We start from the raw sequence: 23,596 nt of genomic DNA, 5'->3' as shown, positions 1-23,596 counted from the left end.
TAACATTACAATTATGTGGTACCCCAAATGGAAACCCATATTTTCAATTTTTTTCTTTTTTTTTAAAAAGTTTTAAAAGTTTTTTTTTTATTTTTTTTTTATTTCATGTGCATTAGTGTTAGGCTTGCATGTCTGTCTGCATGAGGGTGTCAGGTCCCCTGGAACTGGAATTATAGACAGTTGTGAGCTGCCATGTGGGTGCTGGGAATTGGACCTCAGGGCCTCTGGAAAAGCAGCCACTGGTCTTAACCTCTAAACCTCTACCCCCTACAATTTTTTCCCTTAATTTTCAGCTGTTTGATTCCTTTTTTTCACAGCTATATAGCCCATGTTGGCCTAGAGCTTAAAATTTTCCTCTTTCAGCCTCCTGGGTGCTGGGATTACACATATCTATCTCACCTGGCATTTTTTTTAAAAGCTGAGAATAATTGTAATTATAACAGAACTCTCTTACGATGGTAAATAAAAACTGCTGTCGTAATCAATGCTTTTTACATTTCTCATGCATTTGCGTCTTAGTTAGCATTGCTGTTGCTGTGGTGAAACACCATGGCCAGAAAGCGCGTTGGAAGGGTTTGTCTTACACTCACTGTTCATCACTGAAGGAGGTCAGGACAGGAACTCAGACAGGGCAGGTGCCTGGAAGCCGGAGCTGATGCAGAGGCCATGGAGGATGCTGCTTACTGCTCTGCTCATCCTGGCTTGTTCAGTCTGCTTTCTTGTATAGCCCAGGACCACCTGCCCAGGGATGGCTCACTCACAATGGGCTGGACCCTCCCCATCAATCACTAATTAAGAAGATGTCCTACAGTCTTATCCTGTGGAGGCATTTGTCTTCTGTTTCGTTTTCGAGATAGTCTCTGTGTAACAGCCCTAGCTGTCCTGGCATTAGCTCTGTAGACCAGGCTGGCCTTGAATTCACAGAGATTCACCTGCCTCTGCCCCTGAATGCTGGGATTAAAGGCTATTTTAAAAGTGTAACCAAAATGTGTATGTGTTGTGTGAGTAAAAATAATGGTATTCTTAACTCAGGTAGGCACCCAGCTAACTTAGATTATGTAATTTTGAGTGCTGAGACAGAATCTTAGAATACTGATATATTTTGAGAATTTATATTTAATATTTTATTTAAAATTTTTAAGTTGTATGTATTTATTTATTTTGAAATATAGTCTCCCTATGTAGCCCCTGGTAGCCTCAAACTCACAGAGATCTTTCTGCCTTTGCCTCCCAAATGCTGGGATTAGAGGTGTGTGCCACTGGTGTCCAACCCACAAATTTATTCTTTGATTAAATTCCTGTTTTGCTACTGAGATCATGATAAGAATTACAGAATGCTGGCATCGCACATTTCTTTAAGCAGAAGTGATGGCATTCTTCATCTGTTTGTAAAATTTTTTCAGTTTGTTTTTATTTTATGTGTATGAGTGTTTTGCATACCTGTATAGATAGCTGTGTATCACTTGTCTGCATCATGCCCAAGAACACCAGATCCCCTTGAACCGGAGTCATAGATGGTTGTGAGCTGCCATGTGAGTGCTGGGAATTAAGCCTGGGTCCTCTAGAGGAGCAGGAAGTGCTCTTAATAGCTAAGCCATTTCTCCAGTCCCTGTCTTCCATCTTAAGTCTGTAATGAAAGTGTCTGATTATTGGAGAGAGGTATAGCCTTGGCTAGGAGCCTTTGTGAGCCTAGATGGCTGTTGCCTGGCAGGATAACCCACAGTTTCTTTTCCGTAGCTCAAAGTTGAAGAAACATTTCTTTTGTGAGTATGACTTTTGGGCAGGGTGGAGGGGAGACAGTGCACAGATGAGATAGGGTCTCACCGTATAACCTAGACTAGCCTGAACTTCATGTGACCCAGGCCGGCCTCAGCCTCCTGAGTGCTGGGATTATAGGCAGTGTTTTTGTTTGTTTTCTTTTTTCCTTTTATGGAGCTACACTTTGTGAATTCTTAGTATCCATGTGGTGCATACACCATCACCTTTGTGTCTTGGTTTCCTTCAGCTCGGGTGAAGAGGACTGATCTGGACAAAGCAAGGGCGTTTGTTGGGACGTGCCCTGACATGTGTCCTGAGAAGGAGCGCTACTTGCGGGAGACCCGGAGCCAGCTGAGCGTGTTTGAAGTGGTTCCAGGGACGGACCAGGTAGATCCCTGTCTGTCCTAATGAGCTGCTATTTTTTTCCCCACTGTTTTAAAAAATGCATTTATTTACTTTGTGTGTGTGTATATGAGTGTGTGCATATGTGCCACAATGTATGTATGTAAGAGGATAGCCTAGAGGAGCTGGTTTTCTCCTTCACTCTGTAGGTTCTGAAGATTGAACTTAGGTTATCAGTATCAAGTGTCCTTAACCCATGCTGAGCTATCTTGCTTGGCCTTTTTTTTTTTTTTTTTTTTTTTTTTTTTGACAGAGACCCTCTTTATGGTCTTGGTTGTCCTGGAACTCTCTCTATGACCAGGCTTCCAAGTGCTGGGATTGAAGGCATGCACCACCACACAGAGGCACAGCTTTTGTTTTTAATTTTGATCTTAATATGTTTTCTGTTGCTTGAAGCCCCTTTATCTGTTACCACTATGCTTTGGGGTGAGCAGATGGGTCTTTCCTTACCTGCCTGCTCCTGTGATACCCTGTTCTATTTGCCTGAATCAAGTTTCTTAATTTATTTGTCCTTAAAATTTGTCACCTTTAACAGAACATTTTCATTGAGAAACTGTGTTCCCAAGCACTGATCTCATGAGGGTGTGTATGTGATTTCCTCCTGCATTTTAAGGTTCAAAGACCTGCATGAAGCAGTTTGTCTCTACCCCTTGCCCAGGTAGACCATGCAGCAGCCGTGAAGGAGTACAGCCGGTCCTCTGCAGATCAGGAGGAGCCCCTGCCACATGAGCTGAGGCCCTCAGCAGTTCTCAGCAGGACCATGGACTACCTGGTGACCCAGATCATGGACCAAAAGGAAGGCAGCCTTCGGGACTGGTACGACTTCGTGTGGAACCGCACACGGGGTATACGGAAGGTATCAGCTCCCTCCAATCACATGACTAGGAAATGCATGTATAGTCACAAATTGAACTTTCGTTTCTTTTACGCAAATATTTTATATGAAATAGAAATGATTTTATTTGAGCCATTATAAAACTATTTGATTGTGTTTCATTGGGTTAGTTTCAAGTTGAAATGTAATTCAATTCATAAGCATAATTTTTAAAAAAGTTGACTTTTCATGGATTGTGTGTCTATGTGGCGTAGGTGTGAGTGAGGAATGCATGTGTGCATATGTAATCCTCTCTAATGTGTGAACAGGACATCACACAGCAGCACCTCTGCGATCCCCTGACGGTGTCTCTGATTGAGAAATGTACCCGATTCCATATCCACTGTGCCCACTTCATGTGCGAGGAGCCCATGTCCTCCTTCGATGCCAAGATCAACAATGAGAATATGACCAAGTGTCTACAGAGTCTGAAGGAGATGTACCAGGACCTGAGGAACAAAGGTGTTTTCTGTACCAGCGAGGCAGAGTTCCAGGGCTACAATGTCCTGCTCAATCTCAACAAAGGAGACATTTTGAGGTGTGTTTTCAGATTCAGAAGTTAGGCTTTGATGTATAGAAAGCCCATGGTGTCGCTGCCAAACTGAGCCAGGAATAAACAAGTGTGAGCATGTCCTGAGACCAGCATGCTGTGTATAATCCCTTCATGTTTGTTCCTGAGAGGGATCCTCTCAATGGCATAGGTAGGAAATGAGGACATGTAAGGTAGGAAGTCCCATTAGTGTGCTAATTCAGCTTCAGAATGTGTGCTTGGTGGCATATAGTAGAAGGAAAAGTTAGATCCGAGTGGATAAGTTACTGGGTGAGAGGATTTGAAATTTTGGTTTGATATTTCAGTAGACCTTTAAATAAGAAAGAGATACAGCATATTTGCCTGACCCACATTTGGTAAACTAAACTCAGTGGTAGCCATTGCCTCCTTTTATTTGTAAAAAAGCCCTTATTTATATTGAAATTAGTTGTTTTGTATTCCTTCTCTCCCTTCCTCCTCCTTCCTTTCCCCTTTCCTTCTCTCTCTCTCTCTCTCTCTCTCTCTCTCTAACTCTCTCTCTAACTCTTCCTTTCTTTGATATAATCTCATTGTGAGATGTGACCCAAGTTGACCTCAAATTTGAGGTTTCTTGCCTCTGCCTTCTGAAAGCTGAGATTATAGGTTATAGCTGTGTTTAGCTGATTTTTGTTGTTAATATTTTCTCCAAGACCTATTGTTGTAAGTCTATATGTATGATTGATTTAAGCTTTACAGCAGATAAACAGGTTATAAAAATTGTCTGGAAGACCCGGGTGGTGGTGGCGCACGCCTTTAATCCCAGTACTTGGGAGGCAGAGACAGATGGATCTTTGTGATTTTGAGACCAGCCTGGTCTACAGGAACTAGTTCCAGGACAGGCTCCAAAGCTACAGAGAAACCCTGTCTTGAAAAACCAACCAACCAAACAAACAAACAAACAAAAAATTGGCTGGTGTCTCTTCATATATGACAATCATTTGTACCCATTTTGAATAAAGCAGTTAAAAAAATGGGGAGCCTGGTCTTGAGACCGGGTTTCTCTGTGTAGCAGTCCTCCCTGTCCTGGAACCCGCTATGTAGTTCGGGCTAGCTTCAAACTCACAGAGATCCTCCTGCATCTGCCTCCTAGGATTAAGGGCGTGTAGATCACCATGCCTGGCTAAATATATTTCTTTTATTAATGTTACTTTGTTTGTATCTATGTTTATGAGGGTTTTGCCTGCTTGTATGTCTATGTACCATGTAGTCTGGCACCCAAGGAAGCCAGAGAATGTCATTGGAACTCCTAGAACTGGAGTTATTGACAGTTCTTAGCTGCCACATGGGTGCTGGGAATTGAACACTGGGGTAGCAAGTGCCGTCAACAGCTATCCATCTCTCTAGTTCCTAGTTTTATTTTATTTTTGTTCTTTTGGGGGGGTGCGTGGTGAGACAGATTCTTACTCTGTAGCCCTGGCTGGCCTGGAACTTGCTTTGTAGACCATGATGGTCTTGAACTCACAGAGATCTGCCTTTCTCTACCCCTTAAGAGTGGGGATAAATGGCATGTGCCACCATAACCCACTTGCTATTTTCACTTATTTTTCAGTTTTTTGAGACAGGGTTTCTTTGTGTTGTACTCTGTAGGCCAGATTGGCCTCAAACTCAGATCTGCCTCCCAGGTGCTGGGTTTAAAGATGCTTGCTACCGTGCTCAGCTCTTTATCATCTTTTTTAAGACTTTATTTATTACTATTTTTAATTGTGTATAGTGTGTGTCTGTGTAGGCATATGTACATGAATGTAGGCTCCTGTAAAGGACAGAAGATGGTGTCGAATATCCTGGAGCTGAAGTTACAGGCAGTCGTGAACTACCTCACATAGGTGCTAGGAACCGAATTTGGGTTCTTTGCAAAAATAGCAAGTGCTTTTAACCTCTGAGCCATCTCTCCAGCCCCACAGTTTATTATCTTTTCAAAGAAAAGCTTTTAAAACCATACCTGTAATTCTATGGGAGTTCAAGGTCATCTTTGGCTCCATAGTGAATTTGAAGCCTCTGGGATGCATAAGTTTCTATCTCAAAGAATAAAATAAAATAAAAAGGAAAGAAGACCCGTGTGTGTCAGCTAAGTGTGAGACTTGGCAGCTGATTATGGAGCTTAGATTTCAGTGGTGGCTTGGTGGCTGTCACCGTTATTGCTGAGATCTAGTTATATCGGACTGACTTAAATCAACGCTAACGGTTTTGGCTCCTTACAGAGAAGTGCAGCAGTTCCACCCTGATGTTAGGAACTCCCCCGAGGTCAACTTTGCTGTCCAGGCTTTTGCTGCATTGAACAGTAATAATTTCGTGAGATTCTTCAAACTGGTCCAGTCTGCTTCTTACCTGAATGCGTGCCTGCTACACTGTTACTTTAACCAGGTGGGTAAAAGCACCACTAGCAACATAGGAACAAAAGCGGTAACTTGAAGTGTCGAACTGCTTCTCTGCCCCTGTACTTTTCCAAATGGGCAGCCGTCAGTTGGCTCTCGGAGCCTGTCACAGCTCAGCAAGGTGTTTCTGGTTTAACCTTGGATGATGGGCTGTCATGGGTCTCCACCAGGAGAGAGCATGCAGTGGGAAGAGTTCTGCAGCTCACAGAAACCTTTGGGATGGCAGCTTGAGTTCAACACAGTTGCCTTTCATGAAAACAAACCCTAAACCACAAATACTACAAGTGCTTAACTTCGAAATTCTTAGTATTGATAAAAATTTTGAGAGGATAGCCAGAGTAACATAGAAAGACTCCGGAAAAAACAGAAACTAGCCAACTGTTTTGAGAATGAGGCTGATGATGCTTAAATACCTCTTTTTCCACTCTGCCCTGTGCGTGCTTGGTCTTGAGACGTCAAAGGCATTCAGAAGACCTTTATTTATTTATTTATTTATTTTAAATAAAGGGATTTAAAATTCTTGGTCTTAGTTCTAGTTGGTTGTTAGCTTCAGCATTTTTAATTGGCTTGGAGATTTCAGTAGAGACCAGGTTAGTCTGCAGGTATTGACCCAATGAGAAATGACTGGTACTGTCACTCTTCCCCAGTGTGCCCTTCCCATGAACATACTACTTCAGCTGGGCATGGGGTGATTCTGCTTGGCCTCTGCAGATAGGAGAGGGGGCTATCTGGAGCGGACACACATACACTCCTAGATATAAGGACAACCTGCTTAGTCTAGATAATGTTTTTTGTATATTTGTTTTCAGGGGTTACCACTGGTATTAGATAATCAATTGGTGTGCTCTTCCTTGAGGTAGACCTTCTTTTCTTTTCTTTCTTCTTTTCTTTTTTTTATTTGTTTGTTTATTTATTTATTTACTATGTGTGTGATGTTCTGCTGGTATGTACAGGCCAGAAGAGGGCACCAGCTCTCACTACAGATGGTTGTGAGCTACCATGTGGTTGCTGGGAATTGAACTCAGGACCTCTGGAAGAACAGCCAGTGTTCCTAACCTCTGAGTCATCTCTCCAGCCCGAGGAAGAATATTTCTTCCCACTCTCAGCATTCTTTAGTTGTTGGAAGTTTTTTAAAATTTATTTTCCATACCAATCCCAGTTCCCCCTTCCTCCTCTTCTCCCACTCCCCCACCTCCCAATTCACTCCTCAGAGAGGGTAAGGCCTCCCCTGGGATGTCATTAGTTGTCGGTAGTTCTTTGTATAGAGTTGAGGCCTCCTGGGCTTTCTCCTGTCCACATTAGTGTATCTGTTGTTGTCCCTGTTGAGCTCATGTTTAAAACAGTCATGTCCGTAAGCCTTCATGGATGTAGCTTCTGATATCTGTAGTTGACACAATCTCATGACAGACTCCCCATTCCTTTGGCTTCTTTTGAGAACTCTCTGTTCATGTCTCAGGCCTATTTTTTTAACGAGTTGATTTTTTTGTTTGTTTTGTTATGTTTTTGATTCTTTGTGTATTCTGAATATTAATCCTCTGTCAGATGTACAATTGACAAAGATTTTTTCCCATTCCGTAGGCTTCCTCTCCACCCTATTGCGTGTTTCTTTAATTATACAAAAGTTTAATTTCCTGAAGTCCCAGCTCTCAGTTGTTGGCCTTAACTCTTGGGCAGATGGAGTCCTACTCAGAAAGTCCTTTCCTACACTTCTTATCATGTAGGTGCTGCCTATGTCTATTCTAGTAGTTTCTGTGGTTAAGGGCTCACATTTAGGTCTTTGATCCGAGTTACTTTTTTTGTGCAAAGTGATAGGTACAGATCTGATTTCTTCCTCTTGCACACGGACATCAGTTTTCTTAGCCCTGTTTGTTGAAGATGCTTTCCTTTCTCCAGGGCGAGTTGACATCTTTGTTAAACATGCACTTGACTTTGTTCCACTGTCTACACGTCTGCTCTCTCTCTACAGCTCCAGCAAAGACTTTTTGACCAGTTTGCTTGCTGTTGTTAGACTTGCCTGTCACCAATTCTGGAACAAATGAAAATGTTACTAATAACCTTCCTTTTAGGGAAGTTTGTGCATTTTGTCAAGTGGAACTTGCAGTTACTATTTTTTTTTAAATTTTTTGATGTTTTTACGGTTTGCCTTCTCCTTAGGCATTTGCATCATTCTTGCAGAAGCTCTGCTCCTTTTGCTGTTACCCAGTCTCCAGGTCACTGTTTGGCAGTGCCACCTCTGACCCTCCTCATTCTGCTCTTAAGTTTTTTCCCTGTTTTCTGGAGGCCTCTTTCTTCTTACGAGGCCATGTCTCCCAAGTCTGTCAAGTCTGTGTGTAAGCTTAGTCTTTTTGCTATAATCCAGAGAATCACAACTCAAGCCAAAGTCAGTTGTCTTTCTACTGCCCAGTTGTTTTAAATCCCAATGCAGTGGTGACATCTGGTGTTGTTTTGTCCACTTTGACTAGCTTTTCTTGAAATTTTGTCTTTGATATGGATGCTTTCCCAGTGTGAAGGGCGTCAGTGACAATTTGTTTTATCTGAAGCAGATAGTTAGTCATGGACTTCCTGGTCCATATAGTTACCGTGTCATTCATGATGTGGTCCTCAGGCAGCTAAGGAGGCAGAGAGTAGTTATTACTGTTGAATTGAATAGTAGTAATGTTACTATAATGTTAGCTGCTATAGGCCATTTTAAATAAGAAAACAGGGTTTCTCTGTGTATCCCTGGCTGTTCTGGAACTCACCCTGTAGTCTAGGCTGGCCTAAAACTTATAGCGATTCATCTACCTCTGCCTCCCAAGTGGTGGTATTAAAGGTGTGTGCTACTGTAGACGGAGCCTGCTCTTTAGCTTCTGGCTGCCCAGACCTGAATAGTCACACAGAAACTATATTAATTATAACACTGTTTGGCCTATTAGCTCAGGCTTCTTATTAGTTAACACTTGCATCTTAAATTAACCTGTTTCTTTTGATCTGTGTATCACCACGAGCCTGTGGCCTACCAGTAATTTCTGGCTCTTTCTCCTTTGGCAGCTACATGGCTTCTCTCTCTCTCTATTTCTTCCAGGTTGGCTTTATCCTGCCTTGCCATAGGCCAAAGGAACTTTATTCATTAACCAATAAGAGCAACACATATACAGAAGGACATCCCACATTATGCCACCACCACCTGGCTCTTCTGCCTGGCTCTCTTCCTAATGCTCAGAGTGCATGGGAACAAAACCAACACAGTTCCCATTTCAACACTACTGACAATAGAAAAGAGGCCAGAGCTAAAGATGGTGAATACATAAAGTACATTTCATGGTAATTGTGTACAACAGGGAAGAAAGGCAGTCTGACGGAATATGAGCACTGAGAGAGAGATCAGGGTGAGCTCTTCCTAGATAGGGAAGTAGGGACTGAGCTGTAGCAGGAGCTCAGGATTGTGTGGCTGGCTGGCCATGCTCTTCCTTTAACTGTGTTTCCCGCTGAGCTTGCATCCACGTGGCTTCTTTCAGATCCGTAAGGACGCCCTCCGAGCACTCAATGTTGCATACACTGTGAGCACACAACGCTCTACTGTCTTCCCCCTGGATGGTGTCGTACGCATGCTGTTATTCAGAGATTGTGAAGAAGCAACAGACTTCCTCAATTGCCATGGCCTCACTGTGGCTGATGGGTAAGAGCTGAGACCACACCAGTATGCTTCTCTCTCTCTGCCCCGCCCCCACAACACACAGACACCTTTTTAAAATTCTGATAAAGGGCTACTTATTGGGCCTCTGAGAAGGCTGTTTTGTGTATTGCTTCCCTACTGTGAACCTAGGGAATAGTCTCAGGGCACACACAGGTCAAGACCAAAGTTCGTTCTTTTGCTTTTGTTTCATTTTGAGGTAGGGTATGTAGCCCTGGCTGGCCTCAAACTCACAGTGGTCTGCTCCAAGTGGTTTGATTAAAGGTGTGCTCAACCAGGGATTTGAGAATAAAACGAACCAGACATCATTGCTTTTCATCAGCAACCAGAGATCCTAAAGATAAAAAGGATTTTTCTACTGTGTTCTTTGAAGATTGCTTTTGTTCACCCCTGTTTGACCCCTGCACACCTGGTAGCAGAGCTGGGAGTCCAGTAGGCCATGTCAAGTACTCTGTAACTGTAGTCAGGGCTTGAAGGCTATTGATGGTACTAACTGTTTCCCAGATGATGGCACCGTTACACTTGACATTCTGTTTGTTTCCTTGGCCCAATGCAGTTCCTCCTCAGGGAAGTACTGTGACTTTAAATGAGTGGGCTGCAGCTCTGAAAGAGGAGCACAGTGGTTTGTGTCATTCCATGCACGGCTGATAATGCCCCGGGTCCTGTGATTCCTCAAGACTGGAAGCTTTCTCCTCATATCTGTCCAGTCTTGCTCTAATCAGGGATCCAGTAGTTGGGTTTGAGGAGGCATAGTGGTCTTCTTTTCCCCCTGACTTCTCTCTGTGGGCTCTCTGTGTTTGTAGCTGTGTTGAGCTTAATCGGTCGGCATTCATGGAACCAGAGGGATTATCCAAGGCCAGGAAGTCAGTGTTTATTGCCCGGAAGCTGACTGTGTCTGTTGGAGAAGTCGTGAATGGAGGGCCGCTGCCCCCTGTACCTCGCCACACGCCTGTGTGCAGCTTTAACTCCCAGAATAAGTACGTTGGGGAGAGCCTGGCAACAGAGCTGCCCATCAGCGCTCAGAGATCTGGTGCCGATGCAGCCGGTGAGTGAAGCTGTAGGGCTTTCCCTCTTGAAGCCTCCCTCTCACAGAAGATTCTGTCTGGGTCTGCAGGTCTGGCTCTTGGCCAGATGCTTGGATAACTCTCACTTTGCCTGGATTTGGAGTTTTGAAGCCCTTGTTAGTGCTTGTGATACCCTGATGCAGTTTCCACACAAAGCAAATATTATGCCTATACCCGAAGGATGGTTGTCAAGAGGGCATTCCACTCCATAGGGTTTGGATAGCTCTGGGCCTTTTATAGAGATTGTAGCTATGTGATTCTGGTGACAAGCACCTGTGTGTTTCTTTCTAGGTGGTGGGCGAGGAGAGGAGCATGAGGCAGAGGTGGATGTGCCCCCACTGGCTCTCCTCCCACAGCCGCCTCCTGCACCCTCATCCACACCAGTGATTCATGTGGCACCACTGGCCCCTGGTCTTTTCCAGTCCTCCATACAGCCCGAGCTGCTGCCTCCAAAGCCTGCTCCTCTGTACTCTGACTCGGTAGGCATCTTCATGAACTCTATAAACATTTTATGTGAGGGGACTGTGTTGCCTGGTTTCATTGGATAGGAACCAGAGTTGGGAAAGTGAAGGAGAGGGCCTATCCAGGTCCTAGTCTCAGGTGATAGATGTAAGTCTTCAGGGTAGCTGCAGAGACCCCATCTTTTTAAAAAGATTTATTTATTTATTATGTATACAGTGTTCTGGGCACCAGATCTCATTATAGATGAGTGTGAGCCATCATGTGGTTGCTGGGAATTGAACTCAGGACCCCAGAAGAGCAGTCAGTGCTCTTAACCTCTGAGCCATCTCTCCAGCCCCAGAGACCTCATCTTTATGGCAGTCAGGAGTACGCTTGAGTGGCTCCTGCCCTAGTATTAACCTGAATTCACACGTCTCTTCCGACTGTTCAGTATTTGCTCCTGGGTGACACCAGTGGATGGACAGACCAGGGCCTGTGGGGTCACAGAACTGCTTTGTGCCTGTAGACAGCGGGTGGCTTTGGTTTTGAGCAGAACTTCTCTGTTACATAAGTGAGGAACTTGGTTGTGAATCACTGGCCCTTCTGGAGGATCAGGGAGTCTTGAGCAACAGCCTAAAAGTCATAGAAATTGAGGATTTTGATGTGAGCAAGAAATGATGTATAAAGGTGCTGTTGGGGGCTACCTCCAGGGCAGTCATAGCAGACTTGTCCCAGCCCTTCGGGAAGGCACCTTTTGTTGTTCTTGTTGTTCAGCGGTCTTCCTGACTGTGCAGACTAAGGCCGTGTGCTTTACCAGGAAAACCTTGATGAGTATCCACTGAGAAGTATTCAACCCTGTACTGGTCTCTCCGTAGGACCTGGTGCAGGTGGTGGACGAGCTCATCCAGGAGACTCTTCAAGTGGACTGTGAAGAAGTTAGCACGGCTGGGGCAGCCTATGTAGCCGCAGCTCTGGGGTGAGTGACACCTGACATGCCAGCCTTTCTTGCTCAGCTGTTATTTGCTCTCTGGGGACAATCATGTCCTTATAAGCTGTTCTCATTCATCAGCAAGACCCAGTTCTATGTGGTTATGACCCACAGTGCCAATTTCAAGGGCTTTGCACTTCTCTCTCTGAGGCCTAAATGTTTCCTCTGTTTTCTAGATGGATGTAGTTTTCTCCTGTTCCTGTCCTTTAGTTCTTTCTTTTTTTTTCTTGATTATTTTTTCAAGGCAGAAAAAATAGACCAGGCTGGACTCGAACTCACAAAGATCCTGCTGCTTCTGCCTCCTGAGTACTGGGATTAAAGGTGTGCGCTGCTGCCGCCCAGCTCTCACCTTTATTTCTTGTTAGCACGTGATTGCCATTTGTGGTTGCTATTTTAAAATGTTTTGAAATGTATTTATTTACCTGTCATTTATTTATTTACTTGTTTATTTTAAATTTTATGTGTTTGAGTGTTTTGCCTGCATGTATGTGTGAATATATCATGCATGTCTGGTACCTGCAGAGGCCAGAAGAAGACATCAGCTCCCCTGGAACTGGAGTTACAGATGATTGTGAGGTGTCATGTGCGTGCTGAGTATCAAATTCAGATCCTCTGGAAGAATAACTAGTGCTCTTAGCTGCTGAGCCATTTCTCTACCCCTAACCCTAATTTTTTTTGGGGGGGGGTTGCTTTTGAGACAAGGTCTCACTATGCAGGCTAGGCTAGCCTCCAACTCAGCCTACTTCAGCCTCCCTAGTGCTGGGACTAAAGGTGTGCTCCACCATCCCCAGCCCGTAGTCTTGAGTTCTGGCTCCGTGAGTTCTGGCTCTGATTTCCTTAGCCTCTTGACCACTAGGGTTGCAGGCGTGAACCACCACATCCAGTGTAGTGGTTCTTCTTCCTCCTCCCTTTCTTTGTGACAGGAAGTGCTATCTCACTATAAGTTTGACTCTGTGCTCTCATGACTGATGGCTTTGGTCCTTATTTTTTATGTCCTGTGCTCATTTATGCATATACTTTATTGGCGAGCCATCCTGCAGCCTGTGATTGGTTTTCATGTATTGAACTCTCTCTGCATTTCACAAGCAAATCTCACCTGGAAAGAGTGAATGGTGGCTTATACTTTTGCTGAGTTTGATGCCATCTGTTTCGTTTTGTGAAGTGTTTCTAATGCTGCCGTGGAGGATCTGATAACAGCTGAAACCACAGGCATCTTGAGGCATGTTGCTGCTGAAGAAGTATCCATGGAAAGGCAGAGAAGAGAGGAAGAAAAGCGGCAGGCTGAAGAGGAAAGGTGGGTATTTCCTGTTCCTGTAGCTGGGTACAGAGGTCAGTTTGTACCAGCCCTGACCTCTGATACCCCTTTTGCTGTTCATTGTGTTGCCATCTGACCCCTGTTGGGCTATTCAACATCCTCATGATTTGACGAAGAGAAAGGGTTGTGTGTGTGTGTGTGGGGGGGTATGTGTTGTGTGTTGGGAGGTGGACGGCATATATATGTAAATGCAGGTTCTGTGGATGCTAGAAGAAGGTGTCAGGTCTCTGGAGCTGTAGTTACAGGCAGTTAGTTGCATGTGGGTGCTGGGACATGAACTCAGGTCCTCTGCAAGAGCACTCTGCACTCTTAACAACTGAGCCATCTCTCCAGCCCTCATTTATTTTTATTCATAAGTATTCCCTTTGTGCTTCTTTTCTTCTGCCCATAGGTTGAAGCAAGAGAGAGAACTGGTGTTGACTCAGCTGAGCGAGGGCCTGGCTGCAGAGCTGACAGAACTCATGGTGACAGAGTGTGTGCGGGAAACCTGCTCCCAGGAATTAAAGTGAGTGGAGCGCTGGGGCCCTGAGTGCCACAAGTGTGGGAGGAGGCAGGAGGTGTGATGGCCAAGTCAGTTATAGTGTGTGCATACCAAGGTTATTCTTTGTAGACCAGACTGGCCTTCGCCTCAGACATGCAGAGCTCCACCTGTCTGGCCTGCCAAATGCTGGCATTAGAGGCATGCACTGCCATGCCCCCTGAGAAACTTGCCTTTTAGATAGCCAGATGTAATATCCTTTCTAATAGGGAGCTCTGCTTCATTCTCCTTATGGACCCTGCATGAGGAGGCATGTGTTGTGTCTGTGAGCAGGTTTACTAGCTGAATCCTTTCTATACCGGCCCATATGCCATTGTTTTTCAAGTAAGAGAACCTTTCTACTTGTATGTGTTAGATTTCCTGAGACTTTTCACCTAAGAGCTTTCTTCATTTTACTGTTGAGCTTCAGGAAAGAAAGGGTGCCGGTTGTGAAGGAAGATCTGTCTGTCTGTTCTTGTGCTTGTTTCCCCGAAATAGCATGAAGTGGTGGACCACAGTGTACATGCAGCTCCCAGTGGATGGAAGCCCACCCAGACAGTGGATGGTTCTTTCTGTTTCTGTTAGTTGGGATCCTCTTTCTTTAGTTATTGTAAGGAAGAGATTTCACAGAATGATGGCAAGTTGTCCGTTCTTTGAGGCAGAGTCACACTTAGTAGCCTAGACTAGCCTAGCTGCACTGTGTAGCTCCTGTTGGCTGTGAACATGATATTCTTCTACATCAGTCTCCCTGTACTAGTATGTTGGGTTGTTCTGTTTGTTTTTGTTTTTGTTTTGAGACAGTATGTCTCAAAATACTGTGTAGTTCTGGCTGGCCTGCAACTCACTTTGTAGACCAGGGTAGCCTCAAACTCAGACAAAATCACCTGTCTCTACCTCCCAAGTGCCACCATGCCCAGCTAGTGAATTCGTTTTTAATCCCAGGAAGAAATGTTAGGACACAGATAAAAACCCAGGGCTTGATGACACATGAGGGAAGTGTTCGCAGTTTCAGCTGTCTTAAGAGTTTGGCTTAGTCCTGAGCTGTCTCTAGTTACTGGAAATGAATCTTCTCTAAACTGAACTTATGTCAATTTTGTCACTAATATATTTCATAGTTTTTTTGCCGCCTGCTTGATAGAATTTTGTCATTTAAAAATTTCTTTTGGGGGCCAGAGAGATGTCTCAGTGATTTGAATGCTTGCTGTTCTCCCAGAGGACCCATGTCTAGTTCCCAGTAACTATACCGGGTGACTCTAGTCACTCATAGCTCCAGCTCCAGTGCTCTGGCTCCCTTTTCTGGCCTCTGCAGGCACCCACACACGGGGTGTACATACATGCAGCACTTCCTGTTGTTTTCTTTTTGTGTATGGGGACAGTGGTATATGCCTGTTATCCCAGCACTTGTGAGACTGCGGTAGGAGAATCATAGGTCTGAGGCCAGCTTAGGTGACAAAGCAAATTCTAGGTCACCTGGGGTTAACAAGGAGACTTTAACTTTGAAAAATAGAGAAGTCTTGAGAGTGATATATCGGAGGGAAAGCCTTCCTAGTAGCCACTAGTGTTTGGCAGGTGTGTGAGATCCATCTAATTGCAGACACCTTATATTGCTGATGAGACTTTGGGTTGTCTCAGGGGTCATTTCAGATTAAAATTTAAAGGTACTTGTTGCCAAGCTTGATGATCTGAATTCAATCTCCACAACCACATAGTGGAATAAGAAAACCGACTTTCAAAAGTTGTCCTGAAACCTCCACATGAACCCATGGTACACTGGAATCCCCTTCCCCACTGAATTAAATAGAGCATGTGTGTAGGCTTGGAGTGTAGGCTCTTGTTTGTTACTAACACTAGTTTAACTGCTGGGTCCAAGTGGTGCTCTCACCTCAGGTTCCCGGGTATTAGGAACATGTGTATAGGCTACCATACCTTGGTGGGGTAAAAGTTTGTTTCTGGATTGTTACACTGGCTTACTTGAACTTGATCCAGCACCCAGTAGGATATTTTTCTCTTTCAGGTATCTACTTATAAGTAAAAATAAAAGTCTTAAATTTTCTCTTAGAGTGGAGATGTTAATTATATTTCCATATGAAAATGGACTCTAGCTCTTTTGGGATCGGCACAGCAGTCAAAATGAGGGTCTTGCCCATGCTTGGCAGATGTTGTTCTAGTTTGGTTTGTGCTGCTGTGATAAATCCCATGAGTGAAAGCAGCTTGGGCAGGAAAGGATTTATTAGGCATCCAGTGCAACCTCACAGTTCGTTACTCAAGGAAGTCAGGACAGGAACTCAAGGCAGGCACCTAGAGGCAGGAACTGAAGCAGAAGCCATGGAGCATTGCTACTTATTGGCTTGTCTCTCCTTACTTGATCAGCCTACTTTCTTATACATGTCCCGCATGTCCCAGCCAAATGGCACCAACTCTGTCTGGCTGGGCTCTCATACCAATCATTAATCAAGGAAATGCCCTACACACTTGCCTATAGGTAATCTGATGGAGGCATTTTCTCAACTGAGGTTTCTCTTACTGTATAACTCTGTGTCAAGCTGACACAAAACTAACCAGGAGAGATGCTTTACCACATTCCCAGCCCAGACTCATGTTTAAAGCGAGTCTTTAGGTGTCAGTAGCCATTGGGTAGCAGCTTCTGTGCTATTGCTCTGTACTCTAGGAGTGCAGTTGAGACAGACCAGAAGGTCCGCATGGCCCGCTGTTGTGAAGCCGTCTGTGCACACCTGCTGGATTTGTTTCTTGCTGAGGAAATTTTCCAGACTGCAAAAGAGACACTCCAGGAACTTCAGTGCTTCTGCAAGTATCTACAACGGTGAGTCCTCTGTTCTGTCAGGAATTGTCCACCCACAGGAAGTCCTTTATCAGTTCAGTGTCTGTGAGCCATCAGTTCCACTAGCCAGCGATGATGGCTCAGAGCATGTTCTGTAAAAATGTATCTGACATCTTGAAATTTGCAGGCAAATGGATGGAGCTAGAAAACATCATTTTGAGTGAGGTAACCCTGACCCAGAAAGACAATTATTATATGTACTCACTCATAAGTGGTTTTTAAACATAAAGAAAACCAGCCTACAAATCACAATCCCAGAGAACCTACACAACAATGAGGACTCTAAGAGAGACATACATAGATCTAATCTACACGAGAAGTAAAAAAAAACTAGATCTCCTGAGTAAATTGGGGCATGAGAAAGAATCTTTGGAGAGGCTTGAAGGGGAGGGGAAAAGCAGGGAGGAGTTCAGAGAAAAATGAACAGTTGTGCCTTACCTATCTGTACAGAATACAGTCTCTGTGTAGCTAAAGAACCTAATTAGTCTGACTATAAGTATGACAAACATGAATGACTTGACCTATAATGCTTAATGCCTACATAACTTAAAGACTAAGACTTCATATCAGAATATTAAACAGTCTTTAAACAACTGTGCGGTAAATGAGGACAATGACCTCACAATGTAAATAATGTATAAGTATCTTGATTAGAGGTGGAAATATATAATGCAATGTGATAAATATATCCTAAAATTGTATCAATATATCAAATGCCTTAAACAAATGTAGAACATGCATGCATACAATCTGACAAAATAACTTTGCATAGGTATATAAATATTGTAAACAGAAATAGGATAATATTCAATATAACAAATATAATTTGAACTTGTATCATTGTATAAGGATATATACCAATGTAAATTGTCCATAAGTAATAACTCACAAGTATTCACTTTATTACTCATTATTGTTATTATTATTATTATTAGTATGAGTAAGCTCACACAAATCTACCTATTATTCCATTCAATCCCCCCCCCCCTTTTTAGGAGATCTCTACATAATTTCCACCCCAGCCCCCAACACTGTATGACCAATAATCAACTCCTCTCTAACCCTGAGGACAAACTTTGTTGGGAGAGGGGACATCATCTTTTAGAATTGCTTCCAGCTGTTGTGAGGGCAATATTCTTTTATGGGATCTTGTAAAAGTAAAATGATGATTAAGTTTCAAGATTACTGTCTTGTATAGTTGCAAATAATCTCTAAGTAGTCATTAGGATTTTTCTGAACTTTTTATTTGGAAGTTCTGGCTAGAACGTTGGAAGAAGTTGCCCCATTTCAGCTAACTAAGTTGGAACCATCTTGGTTTTGGTACCCAAAACCAGTCTTAGAGTAGTGCTATCAGCATCATGACATTATATCATCCAGGTGGAGTCGTTGTGGGGCTCCAGCTTCTTCCTGGACACTTCAAATATTACTGCAGGAAAATCTTCTGTTTACTGTGGAAAACTTAAACATTATTTATATACATATATACTTAACGAAAGATATGATAGAAACAAAAAATAGCCATGGGGAAAAGCAAAAGGTTTTCTAAACTTTTTCTTTCTTCTGTCCCATACCAGATGGCTCCTGACATGAGACAGAAACTCTGGATTTTTTTTTTTAATAACATGCTTGGATTTAGAGAAGGATAGCCATTGTCCAACTCTAAAGCCTGCTTTGATTTTTAAGTGACTTTATAACTCTATAGGAATACATACACACACACACACACACACACACACACACACACACACACACACACAATGAAGTTTTACCCCTCAGATGACCTGCCCTCATAAATCACAGTTTTCTTTACTTGGTGATACTTTTTGGATTGTTATTTTTTTCTCTTTAGGCATCCAAATGTTCAGGGTTCTTGACTTTTTGAAGATGAGTATTTTCCTGTAAAGACAAGAACAGAACCATGCCCCAACCCTTATGAGGTTTCCTTACCACCTGTATAATTGTCACCTCTCAAGAGGTTTCTCTTTTTTAAACTGAATCTTTATTAATTTTGATGGTATTTATAAGCTTTTCTTCTGTGGAAACGAGCGAAACCCCTTCCCTAACGTAGCACATCTCCTGGTTTTTATTGTGATGTCAACACATCCTTGAAATACACCAGCTGATTTAATTTAGAAGTTTTTTCTATTATCCAATGTCACTCTGTTGTCATTCTTTTTTATTAGCGTTAAGAAAATTTAAGGCGAATAAAGCATTACGCATTTTTTTCTGGGGGTATTTTTCATCCCTTTCTGTTTGTTTGTTTGTTTGTTTTTAAAAGCTGCTGGTTATGTTGGTACACACCTTTATTTTTTTAATATTTATTTATTTATTATACATACAATATTCTGTCTGTGTGTACGTCTGCAGGCCAGAAGAGGGCACCAGACCCCATTACAGATGGTTGTAAGCCACCATGTGGTTGCCGGGAATTGAACTCAGGACCTCTGGAAGAGCAGGCAATGCTCTTAACCACTGAGTCATCTCTCCAGCCCATCCCTTTCTGTTTGTTAACTTATCATTTACAGTTTGATTTGATCTTTTTATAACTGCCTGACCTGTAGAATTGTTTGGTATACCTGTAATACGCTTTATATTATAATAAGCAAAAACATTTGCTGTTCTTGCAGAAGATCTGGATTCAGTTCCCACCCACATGGTGGCTCACAACTATCCACAGTCATGTGTAAGATGCACATACATGTACACAGGCAAAACATTCATACATGTGAAAATAAATATAAAAATTTTATGACAAAAACCCCATTTACATATTATTATACTGGACTTTGTATTTTCCCCACAGAATGAGCCATAAACACACTGTCCAATAATGCTATGCTGATTTCTCTGAAGGTGGAGGGAAGCTGTTGCAGCCCGGAAGAAACTCCGGCGTCAGATGCGGGCCTTCCCTGCTGCACCGTGCTGTGTGGACATGAATGACCGACTGCAGGCACTAGTGCCCAGTGCAGAGTGCCCCATTGCTGAGGAGAACCTGGCCAGGGGCCTCTTGGACCTGGGCCATGCGGGGAAAGTAGGCATCTCCTGTACCAGGTCAGTGCTCAGCGACATGTCCTCGGGGCTCTGTGCCTCAACTAGTTTCAGCATGCATTAGACTGATGCATTTGTGGATGAAGATGAGTGGAGCCAGAAAGTAAGGACAGATGTAGGAGTGCATCTTAAGGGTTGTGTTCCCTACCACTAGGAAAAGAGGCTCAAGTTTTCCATGACCTTGAAAGGCTCAGGTTCTGTTGGTAGACTCTAACTTAGCATTAGTGATTCCTAAGTCTGCCCTAAGTTTCTGCTTCTAGAACTGCTCCCACTGTGCTCCCTTCATCTTCCACCTTCTGTATTCTGTACAACTGTCTTTTTCTTCCTGAGTGCCCCGTAGCCAGGCCCTCTGCTGTTCCTTCCAGTCTCCTTGAGCAGTTCAGTTCCTGAGGTCCAGGTTGTTCAATCATTGCCATCTTGGGCTTGGTGTTTCTCTTCAGGTCCAATTTCAATGTCATTTTTCATGGGGGCTCTCAAAGCCGTCTGCCTCTTAATGGGGAGGCCCTAGGGAGACAACATGGAGGTGCCATGGGCACTGCCTGCATGGGCTGTGTTTATTCTTCCCCTGGTCATCACAGGATGGTCTCTCTGAGCCTTTCCTGCTACGGTTTCATCTGATTCTCAGATCCCATGGTCACCTCTGTGTGCTGTGTCAATGGGAGTTATAGTTTGGCACATACTCCAAAGTCAGGGCCTTGACTGGGCTCCAGCTCAGATCCACCCGCCTCTGCCCCTCAAGTGCTAGGATTAAAGGTGTGCACCACCTCTCCTGGCCTATAGGTATGTTCTGTGAAGGATAAAGCCATCACAGAGGCTCTTCTCTTCCATGAGAGCATATCTAGAATGGCATATCTAGAATGTCTTTCCTGTTGCCACTTCACTGTGAATAGTTCAGCAGATGTTTGATGGGGTTGTATGACCTGTTGGCTTATCAAAGTCTAAATGCTCTCCACCAGGAAACATTGACAATTACTTTTCACTCAGAAACATTAGTAAATAATATTTATTTTTAAATTTTTCATATAGTATATTTTAGTTGTATTCTTTCCCCTCCCCTAACTCCTCCCAGTGTCCACCCATCCACCCAACTTCATGTTCTTTCTCTTTCTTAAAAATAAAATAAAAAGTAAGAATAATAAAATAAAACCCATGAAGGCTGATCTGTGTTGGTCAACTACTCCTGAGCTGTAACATGAGGGCCTGCTTGTTGGGGTTTCTGACCTGCCCAGTTCCCATAGCCAGTAAGCCCCAAAGAAAAACACACAGAGGACTATATTAATGATAAACTGATTGGCCCATTAGCTCAGGCTTCTTGTTAACTCTTATAACTTATATTAGTCCATTCTAGTATCTATTAGCCATGAGGCTTAGTACCTTTTTCGGCAGGGCAGGCCATATCTTCCTTCCTCCATGTCTGGACAGGACTGGGGGAAGAGCTTCCTTCTTCCCAGAATACTCCTGTTCTCGCTTCTATTTCCTGTCTGGTTGTCCCGCCTATACTTCCTGCCTGGCTACTGGCCAATCAGCGTTTATTTAAAGCATAATTGACAGAATATAGACAATTCTCCTGCACCACTGAGCATGAGGTCTGCCCTGTGGCTGATTTACACAGTGTCACTCCTTTGGGGAAAACTGATTTTCCCTCTCTTGGTAGCTATCAATTGCAAATGGCTTCTTGATCAGGAATTGAACTTTGTGCCTACTTCCACTTCTCCATGCTGCCATTTTGTCTGGCTTCAACTTGTATAGGTCCTGTGTATGCTGTCACAGTCTCTAAGAGTTTATATGTGTTATTAGTCCTAGTGTGTCTGGGGATTGCTGTTTCCTTGTTTTCCTTGTTTCATGACCTCTGGTCTCTTAGCAATTTTTCCACCTCTTGTTGTGCATAGATTCTGGAGGCTTGAGGGGAGGAAATTGATGGAGATAACCCATTTAGAGCTGAGGGTTCCAGTCTCTTACTGTCTGCCTATTGTCTAGTTGTAGGTCTCTGTTAATTACCACCTAGTGCTAGAAGAAAGTGAGGACTGATTGATGGACTGTCTTTGGATATAGTAGTATGTTATTTTTTTTTAAAGATTTATTTATTTATTATGTATACAGTGTTCTGTCTGTCTGTATGCTTGCTGGGCAGAAGAGGGCACCAGATCTCATTACAGATGGCTGTGAGCCACCATGTGGTTGCTGGGAATTGAACTCAGGACCTTTGGAAGAGCAGGCAATGCTCTTAACCACTGAGCCATCTCTCCAGCCCTAGTAGTATGTTATTAGGATTCATTTTATTGCTGTATTTATTTTATAGACTAATAATTGTAAGTGTTCCCCTAGGGCCCATGACCTGTGGGATCCCTTTGACCAATCAAAAAAATGTAATCCATTCATGGTAGTAGGTCAAGTAAACACTACTAATTTATTTCTATGGCTTGAAAATAACCTTTTGTAGTCCTGGTGTCTTCCTTCTTTTAATCTTCATAGGTTGAGGCGGCTTAGAAACAAGACAGCTCATCAGATGAAGGTTCAGCACTTCCACCAGCAGCTGCTCAGGTCTGTCATTTTCTCACTGTGTGTGTTCTTCCTGTTTGGGACTGTACAGTGGCTCACTCACTGTGATCTGTCCCTTCCAGTAATGCTGCATGGGCACCCCTGGACCTGCCGTCCTTCGTGGCTGAGCACCTCCCTGTGAAGCATGAGCGCATGTTTTGGAAACTGGTGCTGGTGTTGCCTGATGGAGAAGAGCAGACTCCAGAGAGTCCTGGCAGGTCAGGAGGTTTTCTATGTGGGGAGTAGGGTGCTGATGTGGAGAAGGACTTCTCCACTGAGAGTCGCACGCAGGCAGAATTGTGGTTCTTGGTGGGACTGTCTCGTTGTGTATGGACACTAAAGCTTTATGTTTTAGTCTGTTTTGCTCATGATCTTTAGATTTTTGTCATTATTCTATATACTTGGCATTACTCCATATATAGTCTTAGTCCAAAAGCTTTAATAGTTGAGGATTAGTATCTGCTCTATTTAAGATTTTGCAAGGAATTAGTTTTTACTTTGCTATACTTTGTGTGTTTCATCTTAGGAAAAAATGTTTGACATTTTAAGAAATTGAAAAATGATATACTATTTTCTTTTTCATTTTGGTTTTTTGAGACAGGGTTTCTCTGTGTAGTTCTGGCTATCCTAAAACTTGCTTTATAGACCAGGCTGGACTCGCTACCATTGCCCAGCAATGATACTGTTTTCTTTCTGCTTTTCTTTCTTTCTTCCTTCCTTTCTTTCTTTTTATAAGTCCACCCTATTGTTTGTCTTATTTATTTATTAATTAAATATACAGTGGTCTGCGTGTATGCACCAGATTTCATTACAGATGGTTGTGAGCCACCATGTGGTTGCTGGGAATTGAACTCAGGACCTTTGGAAGAGCAGGTAGTGCTCTTACCTGCTGAGCCATCTCTCCAGCCCTGTTTTCTATAATCAAATAGCTTCCAGAAATTATAATAAAGCAACTATGATGCTGATATAGATTGGCATATGCCTGTAACCCCAACCCCCCACTTTGAAGGCTGGCAGAAGAGAATTACCATGAGTTTTAAGTCAGGCTAGGCTATAGAGTTAAGAGACCTTGTCTCTGAAAAACACCATGTAGAAGCTCTGGAGAGACCTCAGCTGAGATTGTGCATCAATGAGCACCTGTTTGGATGCCAGACCTCATGTAAAATTGTGGTAGCCATACTCTCGCGATCCCAGCACTG

General features: G+C 43.3%; 1 protein-coding gene across 4 annotated transcripts in view; it reads left to right on the top strand.

The window, feature by feature from the left end:
• Mcm3ap (minichromosome maintenance complex component 3 associated protein) overlaps positions 1 to 23,596 on the top strand; it is a 49,553-nt gene that overhangs the window by 7,755 nt on the left and 18,202 nt on the right. For all 4 annotated transcript variants that reach the window (XM_075979900.1, XM_075979899.1, XM_075979898.1 and 1 more), the window contains 14 exons: positions 2,006 to 2,145; positions 2,819 to 3,016; positions 3,304 to 3,572; positions 5,801 to 5,963; positions 9,472 to 9,632; positions 10,451 to 10,692; positions 11,003 to 11,190; positions 12,028 to 12,128; positions 13,303 to 13,434; positions 13,847 to 13,960; positions 16,641 to 16,793; positions 19,665 to 19,862; positions 22,332 to 22,400; positions 22,481 to 22,615. In XM_075979900.1, the coding sequence (XP_075836015.1) occupies positions 2,006 to 2,145; positions 2,819 to 3,016; positions 3,304 to 3,572; positions 5,801 to 5,963; positions 9,472 to 9,632; positions 10,451 to 10,692; positions 11,003 to 11,190; positions 12,028 to 12,128; positions 13,303 to 13,434; positions 13,847 to 13,960; positions 16,641 to 16,793; positions 19,665 to 19,862; positions 22,332 to 22,400; positions 22,481 to 22,615 (2,263 nt within the window). The remainder of the gene's footprint in view (positions 1 to 2,005; positions 2,146 to 2,818; positions 3,017 to 3,303; positions 3,573 to 5,800; positions 5,964 to 9,471; positions 9,633 to 10,450; positions 10,693 to 11,002; positions 11,191 to 12,027; positions 12,129 to 13,302; positions 13,435 to 13,846; positions 13,961 to 16,640; positions 16,794 to 19,664; positions 19,863 to 22,331; positions 22,401 to 22,480; positions 22,616 to 23,596) is intronic.

This window comes from Microtus pennsylvanicus, chromosome 7 (assembly GCF_037038515.1).
Source record: "Microtus pennsylvanicus isolate mMicPen1 chromosome 7, mMicPen1.hap1, whole genome shotgun sequence".
NCBI lineage: Eukaryota > Metazoa > Chordata > Mammalia > Rodentia > Cricetidae > Microtus > Microtus pennsylvanicus.
Note: the sequence above shows the minus strand (reverse complement) of the source record. Positions and strands in the feature narration are given on the sequence as shown.